General features: G+C 41.7%; 1 protein-coding gene across 1 annotated transcript in view; it reads left to right on the forward strand.

Annotated features, from left to right (window-relative positions):
* Positions 1–15,925: 15,925 nt before the first annotated feature.
* Positions 15,926–23,164, forward strand: part of PHEX (phosphate regulating endopeptidase homolog, X-linked) — a gene marked incomplete at its 3' end in the record, with an annotated part of 28,020 nt that continues 20,781 nt past the window's right edge. The window contains exons 1-3 of the mRNA XM_009877106.1: positions 15,926–16,037; positions 20,148–20,216; positions 22,716–22,877. Of these exons, the coding sequence (XP_009875408.1) occupies positions 15,926–16,037; positions 20,148–20,216; positions 22,716–22,877 (343 nt within the window). The remainder of the gene's footprint in view (positions 16,038–20,147; positions 20,217–22,715; positions 22,878–23,164) is intronic.

Genomic DNA, 23,164 nt, shown 5'->3' on the forward strand with positions numbered 1-23,164 from the left:
GGAAGGCAGAAGCATACCAGTGGCATCTCTGTCCATCTGTTCATGGAATTGGGAAAAGTCATTGGAACTGGAAAATGTGTGAAAACAAACAAAAAATAGCCCTGCTTACGGCCATTATAGGGTTTTTTTTATTTGACTTCAAAGTGCTATGCCCTGTATGTTACTTGAAGAGGATAACTTTCATGACCTTAGTGATGAATGCAAAACACAGTGAGCCATGTGGCCTGTGCAGCACTGTTAGTATGATTTACTTTAAAAGAACCTAAGACAAAAACATTTCTTTGGTGTATAATGGAAACATCTTAGTGTGGGTAGTCTTTGTGTATTTTTTTTTGACTTCAAAGTGCTATGCCCTGTATGTTACTTGAAGAGGATAACTTTCATGACCTTAGTGATGAATGCAAAACACAGTGAGCCATGTGGCCTGTGCAGCACTGTTAGTATGATTTACTTTAAAAGAACCTAAGACAAAAACATTTCTTTGGTGTATAATGGAAACATCTTAGTGTGGGTAGTCTTTGTGTATATGAAGGCAAGCAGCAGTGGAATATTAAAACAGTAGTAGTAGATGAGAATAACAAAGATGAGTATATACAGCTATGTGAAGCCTTCTTTTGTGGTAGCTGCTGATGTTATCTAATCCTTCTCTATTTAACTTTTCTTTAGTTAATTGTCAAAACTGATGGGTTTGGGTTTTATTTTTTTTCCCCATGCTTTGTTCAAATTCTGCTCTTAAGCTTCATGCTGGGACATTCTGGGAAATTACTTCCTAGTGATTGGCATCTCTTGTAACACTTGGGTGTTTTCAGTGATGTCTTATAACCACTGATTAGTTATTTGGAGTGGAAGGATGACTGAAGTGTTTTTTCAGGCAACAAGCATCTGACAGTTTGTTGTTTAAACCCTCAGTGGAGACTGACAAGAATAATTCTAGGAACATGCATTGACTTCCATTTTTAAAAAGGATAGCACTTTTAAAAAAAATATTTTACCTGTGTTGTGTAGTAAAGTATTTCTACTACCATTATAAAATTCTTCACCTAATAATATATAAGTTAAGTACTAGGAGGAATTGGTTTTGACTGAGAAAGCTGTGTGCCTGAAGAAGTTATAGTTTAGAGGCAATTGTAGAGTCATTTAGATTGGAAAAGACCTTTAAAATCTAGCACCACAATTACATGTCTCTTAAATACCTCCTGTGATTCAACCACTTCCTTGGGCAGCCTCTTCCAATGCCTGACAGCTCTTTCAGTGAAGAAATTTTTCCTAATATCCAGTCTAAACTTCCCCTGGTGCAACTTGAGCCCATTTCCTCTTGTCCTATCACTTCTTACTTGGGAGAAGAGACAGACCCTTGCCTCACTACAGCCTCCTTTCAGGTAGTTGTAGAGAGTGGTAAGGTCTACCCTCAGCTAAACTACACCGATTTCCTCAGCCACTGCTCATAAGGTTTGCTCTTGAGACCAATCTCCAGTTCTGTTGGAAGTTGTTAAACCATCTTGGCCACCTGGGCACACTGCTGGCTTGTGTTCAGTGGACTGTCAGCTAACACCCCTAGGTCACTTTCTGCTGTGAAGCTTTCCAGCTGCTCTGCTCCAAGCCTGTAGCGTTGCGTGGGGTTGTGACCCAAGTACAGGACTCAGCACTTGGCCTTGTACAATTGGCCTCATACAATTGGCCTGGGCCTGTCCATCCAACCTGTCCAGATCCTTCTGTAGAGCCTTTCCACTTTCGAACAGGTAATGCTTCTGTCCAACGTGCTGTTACCTGCAAACTTACTGAGGGTACATTCGATCCCTTCGTCTGGATCACTGATAAAGACACTGAAAAGAACTGGCTCCAGCACTGAGCCCTAGGGAACACTGCTGTGACCAGCCTCCAACTGATGGCACTCAAGATGATCTGCTCCATAACCCTCTCCAGCACTTAGGTCAAACTGACACGACTGTAGTTCTCCAGATCTTCTTTCTGTCTCATCTTGTAGGTGGACATCACGTTTGCTAACCTCCGGTCCACTGGGACCTCCCTGGCTGGCCAGGACTGTTGATAAAATGGTGCAAAGTAACTTGGTGAGCACTTCCACCAGTTCCCTCAGTATCCTTGGGTGCATCCCACCTAGCCCCACAGACTTGTGTGGGGCCAGTGCAACAGCAGGTTACTGGCCATTTTCTCTGGGATTATGGCAGCTTCATTCTGCAACTTGTCTTCCAGCTCAGGAGGCTAGGCATGTGGAGTCTTAGTACTAAAAATAAAAGATAGAGAGTCCCCTTAGCCCTCCTTCTGTTGCTAATGGATTTATAGAAACATTTTTTTGTGTTTTGTAGAGGTGGCCCAATTTGATTCTGTTTGGGCTTGGGACTTGGTTTTCTCCCTGCATAACCTAACTGCATCCTTGAGGTCCTCCTTAGTTGCCTGCCCCTTCCTCTACAGGTCATAAACTCTCTTTTGTTCTCCTGAGTTCTAGCCAAAGTTCTCTTTTCAGCCTGGTGACAATGTCTACTTGTTTGGGATCTTGACCTTCTGTTTAGTGAAGTCTCATGTTCTGCGTGTGTTCTGCTATTCAGGACCTGCACCCAGCAGATACAGTTGCCTCCAGCAATAGTAGTGGCTCTTGATTTAGTAGTCTTGAGCTTTTCGCATGATTTTCATATTTAGTCTGTATCCATAAACAATGTTAATTGTTTACAGGTACAAGTGAGCTCAGGGAAGACACCCACTTCTCTTGGAGACCTGATGATCTTAACACATAGGCAGCATGATGTGTTTTCATTACTCACATTTTTTATTGCTCCAGACACTGTATGGGGTATGAGCTAGAAACTGCTGAAGGTACCTCAGGAGCAGAAGGCTGACCAAAGCTAGCCCAAAACCTTACAAGGTGTGGGAGTTAGGACTATCAGGTGGTGGACTGCAGTACGCTTACAAATACCAAACCACTTGCTCACCCTGACGCGTATACTGGCTTTGATGTCAAAACTCTGCAGGCTGTGACTTGCACATCTAGTAGCGCAAAACATCAGATGACTTTGTCACGTTCCACCACCATTCTTGATGATCTATACCAGTCCTGACCTCTTCCTCAAGGTAGAGGTGCCTTACAGCCAGTGTGGAGGCCAGACCCTATGTGAAGTGCCAAGAGCTTTCTTCCAAGTACAATCCAAAGCCATCAGCATGTAGAACGGGAAGCGACTGTGCTTGTCTGTCCCACCCTGTGTGCTCGCAGGTGTAGCCTGGGAGCACTGGATATATTAGGCCAACTGGGTGCAGTGAGGTGAGGTGCAGTGCTCGCCCAAAAGCCTCCCTTCTAGGAGTTCCAGGTGAATTGCACAGGAGACATGGGAGACAGAGCTGCAGGACAGGGAGAAGGGCAAAATTGGGACTGGTGGCTGGGAGTAAGACCACTGTTCTCACCGCAAGGGAAGTTTGGAGCCTACAGCCTGTTTATGGGTTCTCTGCTGATGGGGGCAAGTGAGATAGTGGGCGCTGGTCACCTGGATTCTTCTCAAGGACCATGTGCAAGCTGCAGAAACACTGCCTTGGAACACCTTCAAGCTAAAAAAAAAAACAACCCCCAAAATGATGATGCTTGAAATGTAACTCGAAAGACACTAAACAAGGCAAGAGAGGCATTTGGTGCTCTTCAAGGTAAGTAGAGAAAGGGACAACCTCATTAAAACTGAAGAATCCCAACTATTTTTAAGGTGCTGGCTGCTTAGCTTAGATGCGTGAAAATATTGACAACTTTGGGAAGCTTTATCCCTGATAACAAGATTTGTTGTTCTCTTGAGCTAAATCTAAAGAGTTGAACTGCTGCCAAAGCCTTTTATATGTGGTGTGCATCTTTATTCCATGGGTTGTGCTAGAACTATTTTAAGAGCTTGCTTGCAAGACGGACCTAACTACTAGCTTTGCTGAGACTAGAAGGTATATTCCCACTTGTCCGCTTTCTCTCTGAACTTCTATTTCTAGATGCACTGCAAATACACATGAATATACATGCAGAGATGTATGAAAATTTAATTAGATTGACTTCTCAAAGATCAAAAATATTTCAGACTTCCTTGACTGAACCTGTTCAGCCCGGTTCCGTCAACAGTGCAGCCTGCATGAGAGAGTTGCTGTGACGGCATTTGTTTTGGTAGCAGTGCCAGTGTAAGCAGTCCCAGCCATGGTCTCTACACTCCCACCTCTTCATTCTCACCATGCCTCAGCTTGTCTGCTGTGAGAGTTGCAGCCAGCTCTTGCATGGCCACATGGCAAATGATTAGATTTAAAACAAGCAAGCGGAGGCATTAAGGGAGATGGGGAACTGACCTCACTTCTGCTACACTGCTGAAATGAATGGATTGAAAAACAATGTGTGTTTAAAATGAGCCTGACTGGTTTGTCTTGTTGCCAGATAAGTAGGTGTGCTGACAGACCTGAGTGGAGTGTGGGCTTGGGACTAGTGATGGGGGAGCAGGTCAGGAATGTGAAGGATAAAGGAAAAATGCTCAAAGTAAAGGCTATAGTGTCGTAGTCTATACCTGCATTAGAAATAAAGGGGAGGAACTACTGAGAGAGTTAGCCCTTTGTTAAAAACTTGTTTTCTTGTATCCCATTTTTAGGTCTCTTCCAACCTGAGGTATAATATGATTTCAGTCACCCAGACTTTTTAAATAGTTTGAATCTTTGGGAGCAGCTAAAAGGTGATCCGACAAATCATACGCCACATGGAATTTAAGAGCTTTATCTGTGTCATACTCCATATGTACCTGTTAGCAGGAGGAATTATTTTTTGGTTGTTGCCATTCATACCTTTAAAACCTTCCAATAACTTTTTAAGCTAGTAATATAAATCTCCCAGTTAATTTTACTTTAATGGACTGATTTTGTTCTGTGTTCTGAGATTATATTAAAAATTATGATGATAACACCACCCATGTTTTAGATATATTTTCTCATGAGGGATTTTAAAGAGTATGTGGACAGCACCCATTTCATGCAACATGAACTTCCAGTCTGTTGATCACCTTTGCTACGTTCTTTAAAGAGGAAAAAACGCAAGACATTATTTCATTGTATTTTCACTACAAGCAAAAAGAGCAATGTGATTTTAGATCCACGGGCAGGATTATTGTTATATGTTGCTACAAAGGTAAGCATCTGCTCAGTGAGTTACAGCTGGAAAGAAGCCACATATATGGGCCATAGTGAAACACTCCAAGGTGATTTCCTTCATCTGATAGAAATGCTTCTCTGTACTGAACATGTGTTATTTGGGAAAGCAGAAGAATATGGTCTAAGTCTGGATCATCCTTGTGACCCGAGTTGCTTGGGACCTGCTTGGCTGCCTGGTGGCAGCAGGTCAAAGAATCACAGAATGTTTGGGGTTGGAAGGGACCTCTGAAGATCACCTAGTCCAACCCCGCTGCCTAAGCAGGATCACCTACAGGAGGTCACACAGGCCCAGGAGCGTTGAAGGTTGAGACTCCCCAACCTTCCTGGACAGCCTGTTCCAGTGCTCTGTCACCCTCACAGTAAAGAAGTATTGCCCTATGTTTAGGTTGAACTTCCTGTTTTCCTGTTTGTGACCATTGCCCATTGTCCTGTCACTGGACATTGCTGAGAAGAGCCTGGCCCCACCTTCCTGATACCTGCCCTGGGGATATTTATAAGTATTGATGAGATCAACCCCCAACGTCCTCTTCTCCAAGCTAAACAGACCCAGCTCTATCAGTCTTTCTTCATATGGTAGATGCTCCAGTCCCCTTATCATCTTAGTGGCCCTGTGCTGGACTCTCTCCAGTCGTTCATTGTCCTTCTTGAACTGGGGAGCCCAACTGGACACAGCACTCCAGGTGAGGCTTCAACAGGGCGGAGCAGAGTGGGAGGAGGACCCCCCTTGATCTACTGTCCACACTCTTCTTAATGCACCCCAGACTGCCCTTGGCCTTCTCAGCCATGAGGGTACATTGTTGGCTCATGATCAGCCTGTCCACCAGATTTCCCAGTTCCTTCTCCTCTGAGCCGCTCTCCAAGAGGTGAGCATGGCGTTGTTCTTCCACCAGATGCAGTACTTCATGTTTGCCCTTATTGAATTTCATTAGGTTTCTCCCCATCTGTCCAGGTCAAAAAGTGAGTCAATTTTTCAGTGAGTGGCAGAATCTGGCCTTTCTCGAGCATTGTTTTGTGAACAAGTGATACTCAAAATGCATCTGAACTTCAAGCACACTAAAATATGGTTTATGTCATGCCAATCAAAATATATTTTAATATCTGTGAATGTTTTATAGTACTTTCAAATTCATGCAACAGTGGATGCATTTCATTCAGTATTTTATGTAACTTAAAACAGTGCTTTGTAGTTGCTTTTATCCCCAGGTATAGTGAAGAAAAATAGATGGTTAAAAAAACGGCAAGCCATAAACAATTTTATGAAAGGAAGTTGAAAACATATGATTAGTCTTGAGAGTATGTCTTCTGAAAGCAAAGGCTGCAACGCCAAAGAAAATGCAGTCACGGCATCATGGTATGAAACCTTGGACCATGAGTTTATCTGATTGACCCAGAGTGAAATGAGCTGTGTTTGCATCATTCCTGATAACCTGTTCTTCTGCTCTGAAAGGTGTGAGTAGTGACTGCAAAGGGAATGAATTAACTCTAGCTAAAGGTCAGCAGCTTAGTAGGGAGCTGGAACGTGGCACTGCGTTTTCTTAGAATACTTTCCAGGATAAAATTCTCTTTCAGATAAAGTAAGAGGTAGTGTCCATGTAGGAGGAGCAACTTGGGGTCTAGGAGGTTTAAGAAAGACCTGTGAGGGAAAGAAGGTCTTTCACTCTAGAATACTTGATAGCCTGGGCTACGTGACCATGTCCTGGCTGGCTACAGCACAACCTGGGATTCTGATCTCTGCTGCCCCTAACACACTGCAATTCTCATCAAGGTCATGTATTGGTGTTCTTCTGTCCCTGGCCACCCTGAATGCGAGTACTTTGCTGCTTCAAAGGCCTTGATGCACCTACTTTATTTTTGGAAACTTATTGTCTGGCTGTACAGTTTTGCTTAGGTAAAGCAGATGCTGTGAGTGTGTCCTAGCCAATCTTGTCTCTGTTTGTAGTCCAAATTGCAAGATAATTATCACTTTTTATTAAAAGCACAACCATCATGAAAGTTTGACTTGAGCATTATAGTAAAATTAGGTAATGAATCTCCCATTTCAGTGAACCAGTTCAAGCAAGGAAGAGACTGATCATATTTGCAGTAATTTCAAAGAACTATGAGCAGAAATAGCATCACATTGTTAAAGGTTTGGGAATTTATCTGAATTTTTTAGTGGGCTAAAATTCTGTCATTTGCTTGAGAATTGCTTATTGGAGAAGTTAAGAAAGATTTTTCAGAAGAGTGCAATCCTTTCTGCAAGCATTAGAAAAGGATTTAGCTTTGATCAATGTGATTTTCCTTCCCTGTAAGCATACTCATTGTGACTATTTTTGCCGTTACTAGCTTTGCTAACAGTATTGCTAGTTTCTCTACACAGCTATTTAAATATCTAAGAGTAGCTGGTTAGAGCCATACTGAGAGGCACTTTAATGAGAGAGTCTCTAGTCCAGCTACTTGGTCTCTGGTTCTCGTGAAAATTTATTGGAAGCAATACCACATAATGATCCAGATTATGATATCTAGCAAGTAGTTTGAATGTATTTGACACAACAATCTGTACCAAAATCCTCATTCTGATGCTTATTTTGCCTTTTACTTTTTCCTCTGGTAGATAAAGACAGCGACAGTGCGTTGCCACTGATATTTTCATCCCGCAGCCTCTCAGCAGCTGCAGACTTGCACCTTTTTTCGTTAGAGCTTCTCTTCAAATTTTCATTATTCCATTTGTTCTTCTGGCCTGGTGACGGCTTGGAAGGCAAGGTTGTGGATGTCTTCAGCACTGTGCCATCCCTGAGTCTTTTTATCCATTTACAAGCTGCAACTGCCTTTTCTAATAATATGTAAACTTTACTGCTAAGTTTCTATTGCATTTTTGCCTTTTACAGAGATATGAATGTTTTTCTTAAAATATCCTGCTCAGAGAAGAAACAATGTTTGATGGTTTTGCTTAAGCCCCTTTCAGATGTGTGCATTTCTCAAGCAAATTCTTTGCAATACTGGAAATTGAAATGAAGGAATCCAGAACACTCATTTTTGTACTTCACTGTATACAGATGAGTCACAAAAGAAGAAAATCTCTACCTGTTTCTTTTTGGTCCTAGATAAATCCTCTTCTCAAGCATTGCAGTAAGTTTGGATCTAGTATACTTTTCATTTCAAATTTAGTGAAAATCTGAAGCACTGACTTTGAGAAATATACAAGAATATAGCAGATAGTCTATGTGAGTGTCCACAGGTTTTACCCAAAGCTTTGTTTTGGTTTTAATCAGGTTTGATTATAAGTCTGTAAAAATGTAAGGCATTGACAAATTGGTGTATGTTTTAGAGCCTCGTGTCAATAGGAAAAAATCCACATTAAAGCTTTATTTTAAAAAGAGATGTTGGAAACTTCAGGAAAAGGCTATCAGAGACATAAAAATTGGGTTTGTAGAGATAATTATATTTAGTGCCTAACAACTGTTTCTTGAGGATTTCTGTGACTTTAGGAAAGCAAGTATTTGTCTGGGTGATCCTGTCCTGTGCTGCAGCTTCAGCCTGATCTGACTGTGGCCTCCACCTCCCCAAGAACTTGATGTCCAAATTCATTTAAACTCTCCTGAAGGGCTGGTGTATGTCATTATTAGACGTGGGCATAATCACTGGAGTAGCACCAAGATTGGGACAAGAAGAGACAATAGCTAGAACTACTTTCACTGAACAAGAGACATAAAATCTCATGTTGTCATGAAGTGTTTTATTGAGGACATGATACTTGCTGTGGGATTTTTCTGACTTATAGCTGTGTGCAAAAGTAATTGTGATCTCACTTTGAGATGAGAGAGAAAAAAATAATCTGCTTGTGTAAAATGCATTAAAATAAAACTAAATTCAGGAAGATCCTGAGCTAGTTGCAGCAGTACTCTGCAAGATCAGGGTTGATTTTTTTGTGGTGGTGGCTCTTTTGTGTTTGGTTTCTTTTCTGGCCAGGCTGTTTCCTTCCAAAACAGAGGTTATGCAGTTGTGCTTTCCCTTGCTCTGTCCCAAATACCTCCTGCCCAGCCTTGCTTAGTAATGCTGGACCTTGTCAGCAGACTTCAACCAAATTTGACAGAGGGGGATTGAGCTCAAAGATAGTAAATTCTGACAGCTTTTTACCTGGTTGAAAAGGTCTTTTGTTTCTGCAACAAAGGCATCAGTGTGAGCATAGCCCTTGGGAGGCACAAGAGAATTCATCGTGCAGGGGGATGTGACTGAATAGCCCCTGTGCAAGAAGAGCTTTCACCAGAGCTGGTGTCTTATGGGACTGCTGAGCTCTACTGCCTTGGGTAGTGAAGTACTTGGAGGAATTTTTGCTTTGCTTTTTCAGGTTTTCTACAAAAGTTAGCCCAAGCAAGCAAATAAATACCTCCCTGCAGTGACAGGTTGTCCCCAGTTACCTGTTCGGTGGCACCTTTGTGGAGCAATTTCTCTGTTGTTGCCTCCTGCTGTCTCTGAGCTCTGCTGCTTCTGAAGATAGATTTGTGCTGCTGGAGATCCAAGTGTGAGAGCTGGCAGAAGCTATTGCTTTTGCAGAGGCAGTCGAGCTTCGCTGAGAGGGGGATCTCCTTCGTAGATGCTGAAAGCAGCCACATGTGGGTCGGGTGGGCCTGGTGGGCCTTCCCCTCTAATTTCCGATGTCGGTGAACCTGTCTCACACACCTGAAAACTCATCCATGAGGCACAAATTCATTGGAAACCAAACTTTCTTGCTTCCACAGTTCATATAAATAGTTTTTGGCAGTTGTGAGCAAACATTGGGTCAGAGCACAATAAGGGGGTAGAGCTCTGGTGGCCCTAATGCAATATTTTAAAGAAACAACAGATAGTTGTATCATACTGCTGTGGCCATTTGAAATGTCACATTTCCCAGCAATGTCTTTTTCAGTGCCTTTACAGCTTGTGTTCACAGTTAGATCATATGAAAAAGCAAAAATTTTTTTCCAAGTTAATCCAGAGTGTTTTATACATTTCTTAATCTCCAGCTAACATGCCTTTCTACAGCCCATGTGAGCATGTATAGTGGACCTGGACTCCAGGTGTAATCTGTACAGATGACAGATGAGAAGTATGCACATCTGATGGCTGTATGTAAACACGCTGTTGTAGTGTGAATGTAGGCTTTAGAAGTACTGTTTTGTTTAGCTATAATTTAATCCACTTCTTGGAGAAAAATTGCTGGGAGACTTAAAGCAGTTATTCTTTCTGCTCGAGAACATATGCATTGTTCCATTAAAGTGCTTTTTTAAAAGCAACTCTAAAAAAGCTTGCAGATGTTGGCTTTCATAGTGAGTTGCTCTTTGGGTTAGATACAAGCACCTTTCAGTCAGAGAATGCAATGTTTCCTGCAAAGGGGAGAAATTTTTCTTGTAATAATTAGAATACCTTAGCATACTTGAAATTAGAATCATAGAATCATAGAACATTAGGAGTTGGAAGGGACCTCGAAAGATAATCTAGTCCAACCCCCCTGCCAGAGCAGGATCCCCTAGGGCAGTCACACAGGAATGCGTCCAGGTGGGTTTTGAAAGTCTCCAGAGAAGGAGACTCCACAACCTCCCTGGGCAGCCTGTTCCAGTGCTCCGTCACCCTCACAGTAAAGAAGTTCTTCCCCATGTTGAGGTGGAACTTCCTATGTTCTAACTTAAACCCGTTATTTCTTGTTCTATTGCCGAGCACCGCTGAGAAGAGATTATCTCCTTCCCCTTGACACCCACCCCTCAGATATTTATATGCGTTAATAAGGTCCCCTCTCAGCCGTCTCCTTTCAAGGCTAAACAGCCCTAGTTCTCTCAGTCTCTCTTCACAGGAGAGATGTTCAAGTCCCTTAATCATCCTCGTAGCTCTCCATTGGACGCTCTCCATTGGACTCTCTCCAGTAGGTCCCTGTCTCTCTTGAATTGGGGAGCCCAAAACTGGACACAATATTCCAGGTGTGGTCTCACCAGGGCAGAACAGAGGGGGAGGAGAACTTCCCTAGATCTGCTGGACACATTTTTCTTAATGCACCCCAGGATCCCATTGGCCCTCTTGGCCACAAGGGCACGTTGCTGTCCCACGGACAACTTACTGTCCACTTGGACTCCAAGGTCTTTCTTCTTGGGGCTGCTTTCCCGCAGGACATCCCCTAATCTGTACTGGTGCCTGGAGTTATTCCTCCCCAGATGAAGGACTCTACACTTGTCCTTATTGAACTTCAATGAGGTTCACCGTTGCCCAGCTCTCCAGCTGTCCAGGTCTCATTGAATAGCAGCACAGCCTTCCTGTGTGTCAGCCACACCTCCTAATTTGGGGAATTAAGTTTTGGAATATGAAGTTTTCTGCTTTGTGTTCTCTCCACAGTTGCAGTTATAGTTAGTGGAGAAGCTCCACTCCACTCCAGCAGTGTTCAGAGCTCTGCAAGGCCTAATGGCTCTGTATTGGCTCTTAGTTAATGACCCACATTCTCACAGCTGCTCTGAGACCTTCTGTGATGTGGCTGTACCAGTGGAAAACAATGGAGTTATTTATTTCCAGCTGTATCTGTCACATGAATAAAGGACATGAATTTGTGCCAGAATGTGGTTGCAGTTGGCTGCAGCACAGAAATTTGGGGAGGGTTGTAGCCAAGAGAGTGTCATTTATAAGACTCAGACATCTGAGGACAAATGGTCAAGTTGTCTTCAAATGCAACGTTTCATTTTTCTCAAGCACATCGTGTGTATGTAAAGCCCGGTTGGCCAATTCTGGCTACAACAGCTGCATCGTTTGGAAGAAAAACCAGTTCAAGGTCCCATAGTGGAACACTTGAAACGGAATACAGCCTTTACTCTGACCCACACTAATAAATCTTTCAACGAAGCAAGCATATACCTCTGCTTTTCTGCTGGAGCCACACAAGCTGTATCAAGAGACCTGGTGGCCCTGCCTCCAGCAGTGTGGTAGTGGCTATATTTTTTCTTTAACCATGAACTAAAAATGCTTGAAAGGACATCATCAAAGCTGTGGTGCTTTGATTGTGAACTGTTTCTGTCAAGCTTGACTAATTCCTCTAAAGAAACCTGTCAGTTGCCTCCCAGATAGAGCAAGCTTTAATGTGCACCATAAGGACAGCATCTTCTTTGGAAATGTCTGCTGTAACAAATCTATTGGTATAACCTAGCATGTTATACGTGAATTATTTTGGATTTTTATGCTTAAAACTGAACTATTTTTTTCTGTCTGCATTACAGGTATCCATAACAAGTTTAACTTATTTTGAAGTTATGTAAATGCAAGAAAGACAAAATGTTTTACAGTGCTCGGGCTCATTGCAAGCAGGTCTTTCAGCACGCTTAGGCTGAACATGTGCTGACCTCAGGTAGTTTTGTTGTCCCAGATGTTCAGTAACACCTGTGTAATTCTGGTTTTGATGGTTGCCAGTGAAAACTAGGCAAAATATGAGGGGTTGTGTGTCTATTGAATAATCAAACCTCAAGAAATGGGAATTCCCTTGAACCAAGCTGTGTAAGAAGTTGACATAGGACTATTGATTTTAGCTCTGATCAAGCACTCTTGCCAGACTCTGGCATAATGGATGAAAGCGAGAATTGTGTCTGCTTGTGAAAGAGGAAAGAAATAGGTATGTGCTTGTATTTGTGAGTGCACATTGACGTGGATGCATGCATACTTAGGTATGTAGACAGACTTTTTCTAGAAGCTGGGACACTCTTGCTGTGATTTAGCCTAGATCATGTTCCAGAGGTTTTGCCAGCTCTTGCATATGGGTTTGGATGGAAATGGTTGTGCATTGTCCTGACATTATAAATGCTGGAGTGATCCCATTGTTTGAGTGGGATCTTGGTCAGAGGCAATTCTGAGTGAATGAAGACTGATTTATAGCATGTTGTGTTCAACTATTACTCTTTTTCCCCTTATGTCTATTCAGTGTTTTATGAATGTTTAATAGAGTCCTCGCATAGCCTCATTAAATGCCTTATTGAGCTATAATAGCCAGGAATGCTGTTAGCAGTTCCAGCAGTAAGCGTGGCCATGTATCTTGTACCTGCCAAAGAGCTGCTGGAATTATGATGAGCAAAGCAAACAAATCCTAGCATGCTCATCGGAAACACATATCAAATTCCACAAACTTCTGTTACTGATCAGCAGTATCAGAAGCTGATTCACATGTGCTCGTGCACCTTTTCAAATATTGCCAGAAATGGACATCTGCAGCTGTTGCCTGCAGCTGTTTGTGTTTTAGCCCTGATTCTGTACATGCTGGAGAAACCAAGATGAGTTAAAGATTACAGCCAAGCTCCACAGCCAGAGGGAAGGACACTTACACTATTCTACAGCATAAATAAGCTGACAAACCCAAACCTACAGAAGTCGTTCCGTTGTTGGCAGCTGATTTGTGATTTTCTTGCCAGAAGGATCATATGCTGCTTGGGACTGACTCTCCATAGGACTCCTGTGGTTGGAGCTTGCTGGTTCTTGTTACGGTATCTCAGTGTTCCCATAGCCCGCACCTTCCCTTTGGCTGTGCAGGAGAGAGGACTGAATTGTCCAGCATCTCCCTCTTATCTGCTTTTCTATCTCCCTTTTCCCTCTTCTCTGCATGTTTTTACTAAGGGAAAAAACCGTTGCTGCTTGTTGAAAGCTTTTCTTGGTTTCTGGCCTGCTATTGTCCTAAAGAGAGAGAATGCCTTGAAAACAAAATGCCTTTAGTGAAACACTACTAGAGCATGTGCTAGTACTTCTCAAGGGAGCAAAACTTTGAAGCCTTATGGGAAATTTGAGTAAAGACATGATCGTTTAATGTTTGTTGGGAGGATATAAAGGTGGTATATATATGACTATTTAGCATTTGTTTTGTCAGTGGTTCAATACTGACGTAGAAAGAAAAACATCAGGCAACCAATAGCAAATGCTTGTCAAAAGATCCTTTTGTGATTTGCTCAGCATTTGGATCATGGGTAAAGTTGATTAAGTGTTGAGATCACAGCATGTCCATGTGTTTTCTGTGATCTGTTGAGACTCTTAATGTTTTCTAATATGAAGATTCAGTAGCACCAAGGTCACTTAAATACCTTCTCAAACCTCTGTTAGCAACACACTTGTGTTGGGAATTGTTTATAACCAGGAATCTCCTCATACCCATGGAGTAATTCGTGCACGAATGGGAACTCTTGTCCTGGTAGGTATGTAGTTCTCCAGGTTCCGTGGCATCATTTCCCTCCTCTTCCTCAGCTGATGGATGTCAAAAATCATGGGTTAATTGTGGGGCACGTTGGCAGGTGAAAAGAAACAAAAGTGCTTTTTTTTTTTTTGGATTCTGTGCTAAGGAGAGATGAGAATGCCCTCCTGGCGCTTGCTGGTGAAGAGGGATGGGACCAAGAAATGAAGGCATTTTGTTTGCAGGACCCCAGCCAGACTGTAGAGGGGTTTAAGGAGTTAGGATTTCAGGATCTTCAAACCATAATTCTTCTTCTGGATGGAGGATGTTTTGCCTTTATGCCCATCTGGCATCCAGGACAACTTGTGTGCAAGTGATCACAGGGAAAAAAACATTCAGTCTCCAAACTGATAACTTTGTCGTGATACACACCTTGTGGCATATGCCTTTCTTCCCTCCACTTGCGCATTGTTTTATTGGGATGGGTGGAGGCTGAGATAAGAACTTGTAACTCTGCACGGAAGTAACTCAGACACATAAACTGTTCTTGGGAGCATGATCATGGCGCTGCATACTTATGCTTTGTATGAGAGTCCAGCTCAGGGGTAAGCGAGAGCTCCTCAGAGGGCTGAATGTCACAGTCAGCTCACAGAATTCACCCTGAAATGATTAATTCTGTTACTTGATGAATGGGGAAACCTTGCCACCTGGAGAGAGGGTTCTCAAGTCTAAGCCAGAAACTGAGAAATCCATATAAATAAGGCATTTTTATTAGTAGTTTGGGGTGTTTTTTCCCCGTCAAATTGAAGTGCCAAATAGATACTTTCCACTAAGCTCATAGTAGTACTTGACTTGGAAGCATAGGATCATCTCCTAAGATTCATTGTGTATCAGCAAGGACCGAAATATCTTGCTTGGAAAAAGCACACTAACTTTTAAAGTAGCACTATTCTGTAGGTTGTGCTGATTATTGCTTTCTGCTGCAGGACTGTGATTTTTGGCACATAGTGTCGCATACCAAATTCCCAAAATAAAATGCTACATGATATTCTAAGAGCTCCTAGGAAGCTTTAAAAAGGAATTTGTCCACTGAATGGGTATCTTTTCTGGTGAAGCCAAATGATGCAGCAGGAAAGGAGGAAACTTTAGTCAGCAGTCAATTAGTCTTTTTAAATAAGCACAAGGAGAAAAAAGGAAGTCTTCCACCAGTCTCGTATTTGTAAAAGTTGCCAGCAGTCCTGCTTTGATTGCAAAGGGTTTACAGTTATATGTTTGAATAGCTAAAACATCTGTTCAGCAATGTTGTGAAATCCTCGCGTTCAGATCCCCTGATAAGGGGAACTGCTGAGCGATTGGCTCATAGAGGCTCTACAGGCAGCAAGGACTGTATGTACAGTGGTCACCGCTTGGCTTTCCTCCTCCTAGTCAGAGGAAAACGTAGGAGACAGTTACTATTTTACAAGAGGGAGAGAGCAGGAAGTGCCCAGGAAATGGTTCACAGCAGAAACCTGGAGTTGTAGAGAGGAGGAGGATAGCTCATGGGTGCAGTTTGTGCACAGCTGAAATACTGATACCACGGCAGCTGGAGAAAGCCAGACTTCTGTGAGAGCGAGCACGTCCCAAACCATCCCGATGGAAGGAGAAGCGGTACCTGAGGCCAGGGGAGCAGCCGGCAAAGCCACACGGATCGCCCTCGGCGTCCTCGTGAGCGGCACCGTGGTGCTTGGCACCGTGCTTCTCTTGGGTAAGTGAAAAGTTCAAGGATAACGTGAATGCGACCCTGCCCAGCCTGTCTGCTCGGGGCCAGTGTTCGTGCTCCACCACATGCTCTGGTGAAAATCTCGGTTTCTTCTTCTTTTCCCTCTGTTTTATATTTATCCTGAAATGGGTCAGGAAAGGGATTTTTTTTTTATGGGAACACTAGAGCTGGAAGAAGCAACTTTTTGAATGATGAATTTAGATTTGGCTACTCAGTTGAACGGGTTCTAGCCAGAACTGTGTTCTTTTGCAAAACGGGGAGAAACGGGTGAGATTTTTTGTTATCAATAATACCAATTGCAAACTCAGAGATTGTGTCTGATGTGGACTAATATTCTCTGTTTCCTGAAAATGAATCTGTAGTGCACACATTTTATGGAATCTTTTGGGTTTTCCTTCATTTGGTTTTCATTTAGGGCTTGAAAAATATCCTGTAGAAGGCTTCAATAGTGCATATGCTTGCACATTTTTTACATCTTTCTGTTCTTCTGCAACGTTTTGCAAAGTCGTTTTTGCAAAAAATCGCAAAGAGTGCATGTGGGATGAAATTAAATTTTTTTGATTGGATTTAAAAGCTATAACTGGACACAGTAGAGAAGGAATTTGCTTTTTCTTTCTGGGATTTGGAATGATCTGTAGATTGGTTTTGCTGGAATATCACATGGAAGCATATGCGTACACTTATAAAATGATGTGAAGTAGTATAAATGTACCCAATACCGCCAAGCAGAGGAGAGAAGAGAAAGCAGTGTTGGATCCTGTAAGAACTTGCAGAAAGAGTTCCTCTTTTGGAATAATTCAGACCAGCTTTTAATTTCTTTAGAGCAACACACATTTCCCTGGACTGGAGGGAACTTAGCCTTTAAGCATATCTTTTGCTTCCCTCCAATCCTCTATGATTTTGTGATATTGTTTGAAAGTTCTTGCTTAGTTTATAATCACAACAAAGAAAATTATGCCAGGTGTTCTACAGAATATTTAAAGCACCATACTCGCACTCAGTTAGTGTTTTCTGACTCTAGAGCAACTTCTGTGAACATTTGCAGGCAAGTAACTTTTGTGTATGTGAGTAATCCTACTCAATTCCACAAGATTCTTTACAAACATAAACAGGATTGTATCTTTAACTTGTTAGTGCGAAGTATTTTTCTACCTGAAAAATAATGTTTTTCATTTTAAAGAGTACAATAAATTGTTTGTTTATTGCTGATAAACAACAATTAACGTTTACCACAGAAAGAGAAGTCAGAAAGAGAAGTGCTTTATCCATAGACCAGACATGTAAATTCAAGTATATATATTAATATTCTTAGAAATAGTTTTCTAAGTGTGCTGAGGCCTATTCCCTAGCCAGGGATTCAGTGTCAAAATTTTCATTGGCATAAGTGCTAAGAAAATAAAAATGCTGGCCTTGGGTCAACCAAAAGGTTTTTAGGATTTGTTTGGAAATTGTGTGAGGTTTTCAACCAAAAGAATAAAGGAAAAATGTTAAACTGTTTTGGTTTAAAGTTTTGTCAGTGCAATGTTTGCCTGTTTTCTTTGTGACACTGTGTTTTGTTTCTGTGTTTAACTATTTTCTAGTTTTGTTAAACTGTGGAAAAGGAGACCATTATTTCTGGTCATGCAAAAGATTTAAGATGCTTCAAGATGACCTTTTTTCCTCAGTTTCCATTTAGTCTGCAAAACTTGCTGTTTCTGGCAAACCTGAAACCATTTCCCTTCACTTTTCCAGCCTGAGGAGTAAAACGTAGCCTTCTCCTGCTCCTCTTTCTTCTTCTCAGAGTTCCTACAACTCTGAGAGGAGTCTGGGAGAATCTTGTATTTTTGTCTCCTGTTACTTGCTTGTAGCTGCTGTAGCCATACCGTGACTTTGGCAGGGATCTGCCAGGGGGGTCACCTGCCATCACTCAGGGTCCTGCTCGTGGATCCCGGGATGAGACCTGTGGTGGGGCAGGAGCCACCTCCTCTGCGGGAGCTGGTGGCAGACCAAAAAGGAAGCAGATTGCTCTCCGGTTCCCTTGGGCAAGAAGCCAGGCAGCTTTAAGCCTCAGTTTGGCAGTCTTTCCTCCTGACTTGGTAGCCCACTGGATTTATCAGATTATAGCAACAACAACATCATTTACATCTGTGTATTTGTGTGCCTTTTCCCCTTTCAGATGTTTTTTTGTAAACTTAGTAATTATGGTCTACACTTGCTTAAGAATCTGGAAACAGGCTTAAAAAGGAAGAAGCTGGGACACTGAGTGTTATAACCAAAAGTGTAGATAATAGTATAGTGGTTAGTTCTCTTAGCAAAAACGAAAGGCAAGAGAATGAAAGCAGACAAAGTTTATCAATCAAAATTAGATGTTAATTAAAAGGGAAATGTTTCTTCCCAATATTTTTTTTAAAAAAAATTGCTGTAATGATGAAGTTGTAAATGAAACAAAATTAGTTGACATGGTATTTTATTTTTGCTTATAAGTATCGAAACGACGAGGGCTACTTTAGATTACTTACTGATCCTTTTCCATTTTCCCTCATTTTCTATCAAGTACAAAAGAATTAAATGGATTTTCCCTCCTTTCTCTGCTTTGTTAAAAAAAAAAGCATAATCTAGCAACTTTTCAAGACCTGGGCAGGTTCTAAAAAGACTATCTTTAAAGTGGGGAAAGGTCAGCTAGGAGAAATGCGACAATTAATAGGCACGTTATCCGTTGTTTGTATTTTGTGTGGCTCAAAATTGCATTCTGGAGACCTCCACTTCTCTATTTTCTACTGTTCTTCAATATTCCAAATACAATCTTTTTATGCCTCAAAACCTCATGTATTTCTTGGCTAATTTACAAAGGTTATTGAGGTGATGTGTTTCACTGAGTCAATGCAAGCTTTGGTCAAGTTGTCCAGAAATAGTTTTACATTCTCACTTTCTAAGAAAATTTGATTGAAATCCAGCTATTTCAGTCATTGATTGTCATTAAAGCTATGAGGTTGCAAGAGATGAAACAGCTTTATATTCAATTCTAGCTCTAGATTTTTTTATGGTAAATTTTTCATGTGCTGAAATACCATTTCACATTTTCCTATCCCTTTTGAAAAATATAAAACCACAGGAGAAACTGCTTTATAACTATCAGCACTAGTGAAGCTATGATAAGTTAATATATTCCACTGTTGGGGTTTTTTTTCCCTTGCTTTTTTATTTTTGCTATGGACTGAGTTATTAAGATAATGGATATAACAAGACATTTCTTTATGTCTGCTGAGCACATTTACTCAGTCTTATTTCATCTGTCCCTTGGGACTCTCCATCTCCATCCCAAGAATCAATTATCTGCTTGTTTGCTGCCTGACAGCAGCGTCTGAAATTAGCAATTCCTCTGCTTAAGTTTCAGTGGCAGCTATAATACACATTTTTAAAAGATGAGCACAATTAACTGACAATTTCATTGTTCTGGTGAGGTTTTTGGAAGCAAATACAACGCTTGCCAGGAGCTGATTCAGAGAGAAACTGCACCGTGCCTCATAAACCCCAGCTACCCCAGTGCCCATGGCTATCTGGTTTATTCCAAGCTGCAACAAGGGGACTCTGAAGGTGACCCCCTGGCTCTGGGTGGTGCTGGTGGGGTTGTGTCGAAACGAGGTGCTGCAGGAGGAGGTGCAGGAGGGGAACGCTAGCCCCACAGCTCGGGAGGCGTGGTGGAAACCCTGTGGAGGCTGGCTAGATAGCTCCAGCAGCACACAGGTAATCGCACTGCTTGCTGTGAAAAATGCAGCTCTGGGCGGGTGACAGCAACGAGGGTGAGTTGTTCATGTCGTGGTGGCTATTGACGTCAGCAAGTGAGGCTGAAGCGCTGTTTCTCAAGGCACTGTGCAAACCTACGCTGTTTATGAGCAAAGGCAGAAGAAGGAGAGAGCAGACACAGGAGTGGAAAATTATTTGTTACGAGCCACAGTATTTGCTTAATACACATTCTAAGTTCTTTAAAATCAATATACTTGGAGATACATTAGGGCCAGAGCTTGTTTCGACATTTGAATGATCAAGTACACAACATTTGGCTGCAATGGTCAAAATTCATTACAAATGGTCTCATTATGGTTTTCTATTTTGCAGTTAGCCAAGGTCTTATAAAGTTTCATCCGAAGCAACAGTACTGTTTGACCTCAGAATGCATTGAAGCTGGTAAGCAACAATTTTATCATCTCTTTTATATCACAATTGTAATGTGTTAATTAGATATTTATACTGTTTGAATTTTTCTCAGAAAGCTTCATTAATAATGAGGAGAAAAAACCACAACACTAAACTTGTAAAAAAGCCATGGTTTAAGTTGCTGCAGAACTGTTAATTTTCTACAATTAAAATTCATGTTTTAAATTATTTTAGCTCTATTCTGCCCAGATTAACTCAAAGCCTCCCATAGCATTTTTTGTTTATCTAATAGGAAACAAGCGTTGGGTGACTTGACCTGCAGGTGTATTTGTTTGCTTCCCAGTAGTCAGAAAACTAGCAAGTGAATTGTTAAGCAGAGGGATACTTTAGGGCTAGATCCTGCACAGACTTGCACAGTCGTAATGTGGTAACTGTGTCACAAAATCTGCAACTACTTCCATATTGGCAGGCTCTTTTTCCCACACAGAGATGCATGTGGTAGCCCTTACAGAGCTGGGACATTTCGTAACATTAAACGTGAGCTAAAGGGACCAGGCTTGGTAAGATCTGAGAGACAACCATTTTGCACTGGTTCATTTTGACAGAGTTTTGCTTTCACTAGATCGATAAGAGTTTTATCACTGAGTGTAACAAGAACAAAGATTAAATAATAGTTACCAGGTCTAGAAATCTGCCCCTAGAGCTGTTTTATTGGAAGCAAAGTGGACGCTGGATGAACTTACAACAGTTATTTATTTCCATTCTGAACTGTATTAAGCTGTGAAGTGTTTGGCTTGTGTTTGAGATTCTGACAAATTATATGGGGGTCAATAAAGTGAAAAATTTTAAGATCCTAACATTACCAGGACATTTCTTACCATTCTGCTTCTCCTTTCCTCTGCACTGGCAGTGCTCTTGGCCATCTTGACAGTGCTCTTGGCCGCCCTGACCACCACCCTCTTGAATGAATGCAAATGCAAATCGTAGAATCAGAGAATCATAGAATGATTTGGGTTGGAAGGGACCTCAAAGATCATCTAATTCCAGCTCCCTGCCTTGGCAGAAACATCTATCACAGATTGCTCAATGCTCCATCCAGCCTGGCCTTGAACATTTCCAGGAATGGAGCATCCACAACCTCCCTGGGCAACCTGTTCCCGTGCCTCACCACCCGCAGGGTAAAGAACTTATTCCTTATATCTAGTCTAATCCTATGCTCTTCCAGCTTCTGCCCATTACCCCTCATCCTATCACTACAGGCCCTTGTAAAAAGACCCTCTCCAGCCTTCTTGTAGACCCCCTTCAGCTAGTGGAAGGCTGAATTACAGCTGAGACATAGAAATATCATAGGAAGAGTTACTCTTTCTGTGGATGAAGAAGAGTTACTTGATGCTAGAAATAGTACCATAAAGTCCATAAGTTTTCAGATGTCCTGCTAGGATTTTTAATCTGCTGTTTGGATAAGGCTCAAAACACGTGGTAATTTAGCCAAAAGATGTCCAGTATCCACGTATTACATGTTACTCAACCCATGTAGACTTATGCTACAATGACTACAATGCATCAAAGGGGTAATGGTTTTAAACTGAAAGAGGGTAGATTTGGACTAGTTATAAGGAAGTTTTCTACGATGCAAGTGATGAAACACTGGCACAGGTCAAACACTTGCCTAGAGAGGTGGTGGAGGCCCCATCCTTGGAGACATTCAAGGTCAGGCTTGATGGGGCTCTGAGCAACCTGATCTAGTTGAAGATGTCCCTGCTCACTGCAGGGGGGTTGGACTAGTTGACCTTTAAAGGTCGCTTCTAACCCAAGCTATTCTCTGATTCTGCGATGAGATACTCAAAATCTGTTAAGTCTCTTGCTTGTGAGACTCTCTCTTACCAGTCTCACCTACCATAGCAACTGATAGGCATGCAGTCACAAATTGGAGCTGAAACTACTACAATTATATTTTCGAATGAATGGTAGATCAGAACTTGATTTGTTTTCTTCTGCAGCTATTCAGCTAAAGGTAAACAGTGCATAATTTCTGGAATGCTAATTACAATCTGCCTCTTATGTATTGCTACTAAATTCCTCAGGCAATTAATTCTATCATGGCAACAATGGAGAGCCTGTCTTCAGGTGTCTGACTCCAGCAGTTCACATTCCTGTACTGCTAAGTTCAGTGGTCATTGCTATACAGCAATGAAGAACATTTATTGCAGATATTTAGTCTTTGTTTTGCTTCTTATGTTTTGCTTCTTATGTTTTGCTTCTTATGTTTTGCTTCTTATGGTATTTTTGCTTTTTATGCTTCGCTGTTAGATGTCAGAGAAGCTGTGTGGTATTCTTGCTGCTATTTAAAAAATGGCAGAAATCAGGGTGCACATCAGTCCTAGAACAGCAAGGCTTAGCTTGCAAGTGAGATCAGCATCATGATGCAGAGACTGGTAAATGTTAATCATTATTTCTGAACTGTGGCCTCATGTAATTCTCTGTTTAGGAAAAAGTTTTCCACAAAATCTGTGTGGTGTCTTTTTACAGCTGCTGGCATCCTAAGCAAGATAAATCAATCCGTAGATCCATGTGAGAACTTTTATCGATTTGCATGTGATGGCTGGATAGATAATCACCCTATTCCTGAAGACATGTCAAACTATGGTGTTTATCCTTGGCTGAGACACAATGTGGACCTCAAACTAAAGGGTGAGTAAAGTATGTAATTTTTGGAAGTGTTTGATTGGCTTGTCATTGTAGCTTAATTGACTGGTTTTGAAATGAGTAAAGACTCCACGCTTCCTTCTGATCATTGGATAATATCCAACAGCCCAACCTGATGTTCTCCTTTAAGTGTATTTTTGTTGCTTTTTGCTGAAAATAACATTGGGAGATATTGAATTGTAACAGAAACAGAATTTGAGAGGAGGAATTCAACTGCTGGAAACTCTGCCCACTAAGAATGGAGTGGGGAAAGGATACTCCTTATACCAAAG

The sequence above is a fragment of the Apaloderma vittatum genome, unplaced genomic scaffold, assembly GCF_000703405.1.
Source record: "Apaloderma vittatum isolate BGI_N311 unplaced genomic scaffold, ASM70340v1 scaffold4839, whole genome shotgun sequence".
Taxonomy (NCBI): Eukaryota; Metazoa; Chordata; class Aves; order Trogoniformes; family Trogonidae; genus Apaloderma; species Apaloderma vittatum.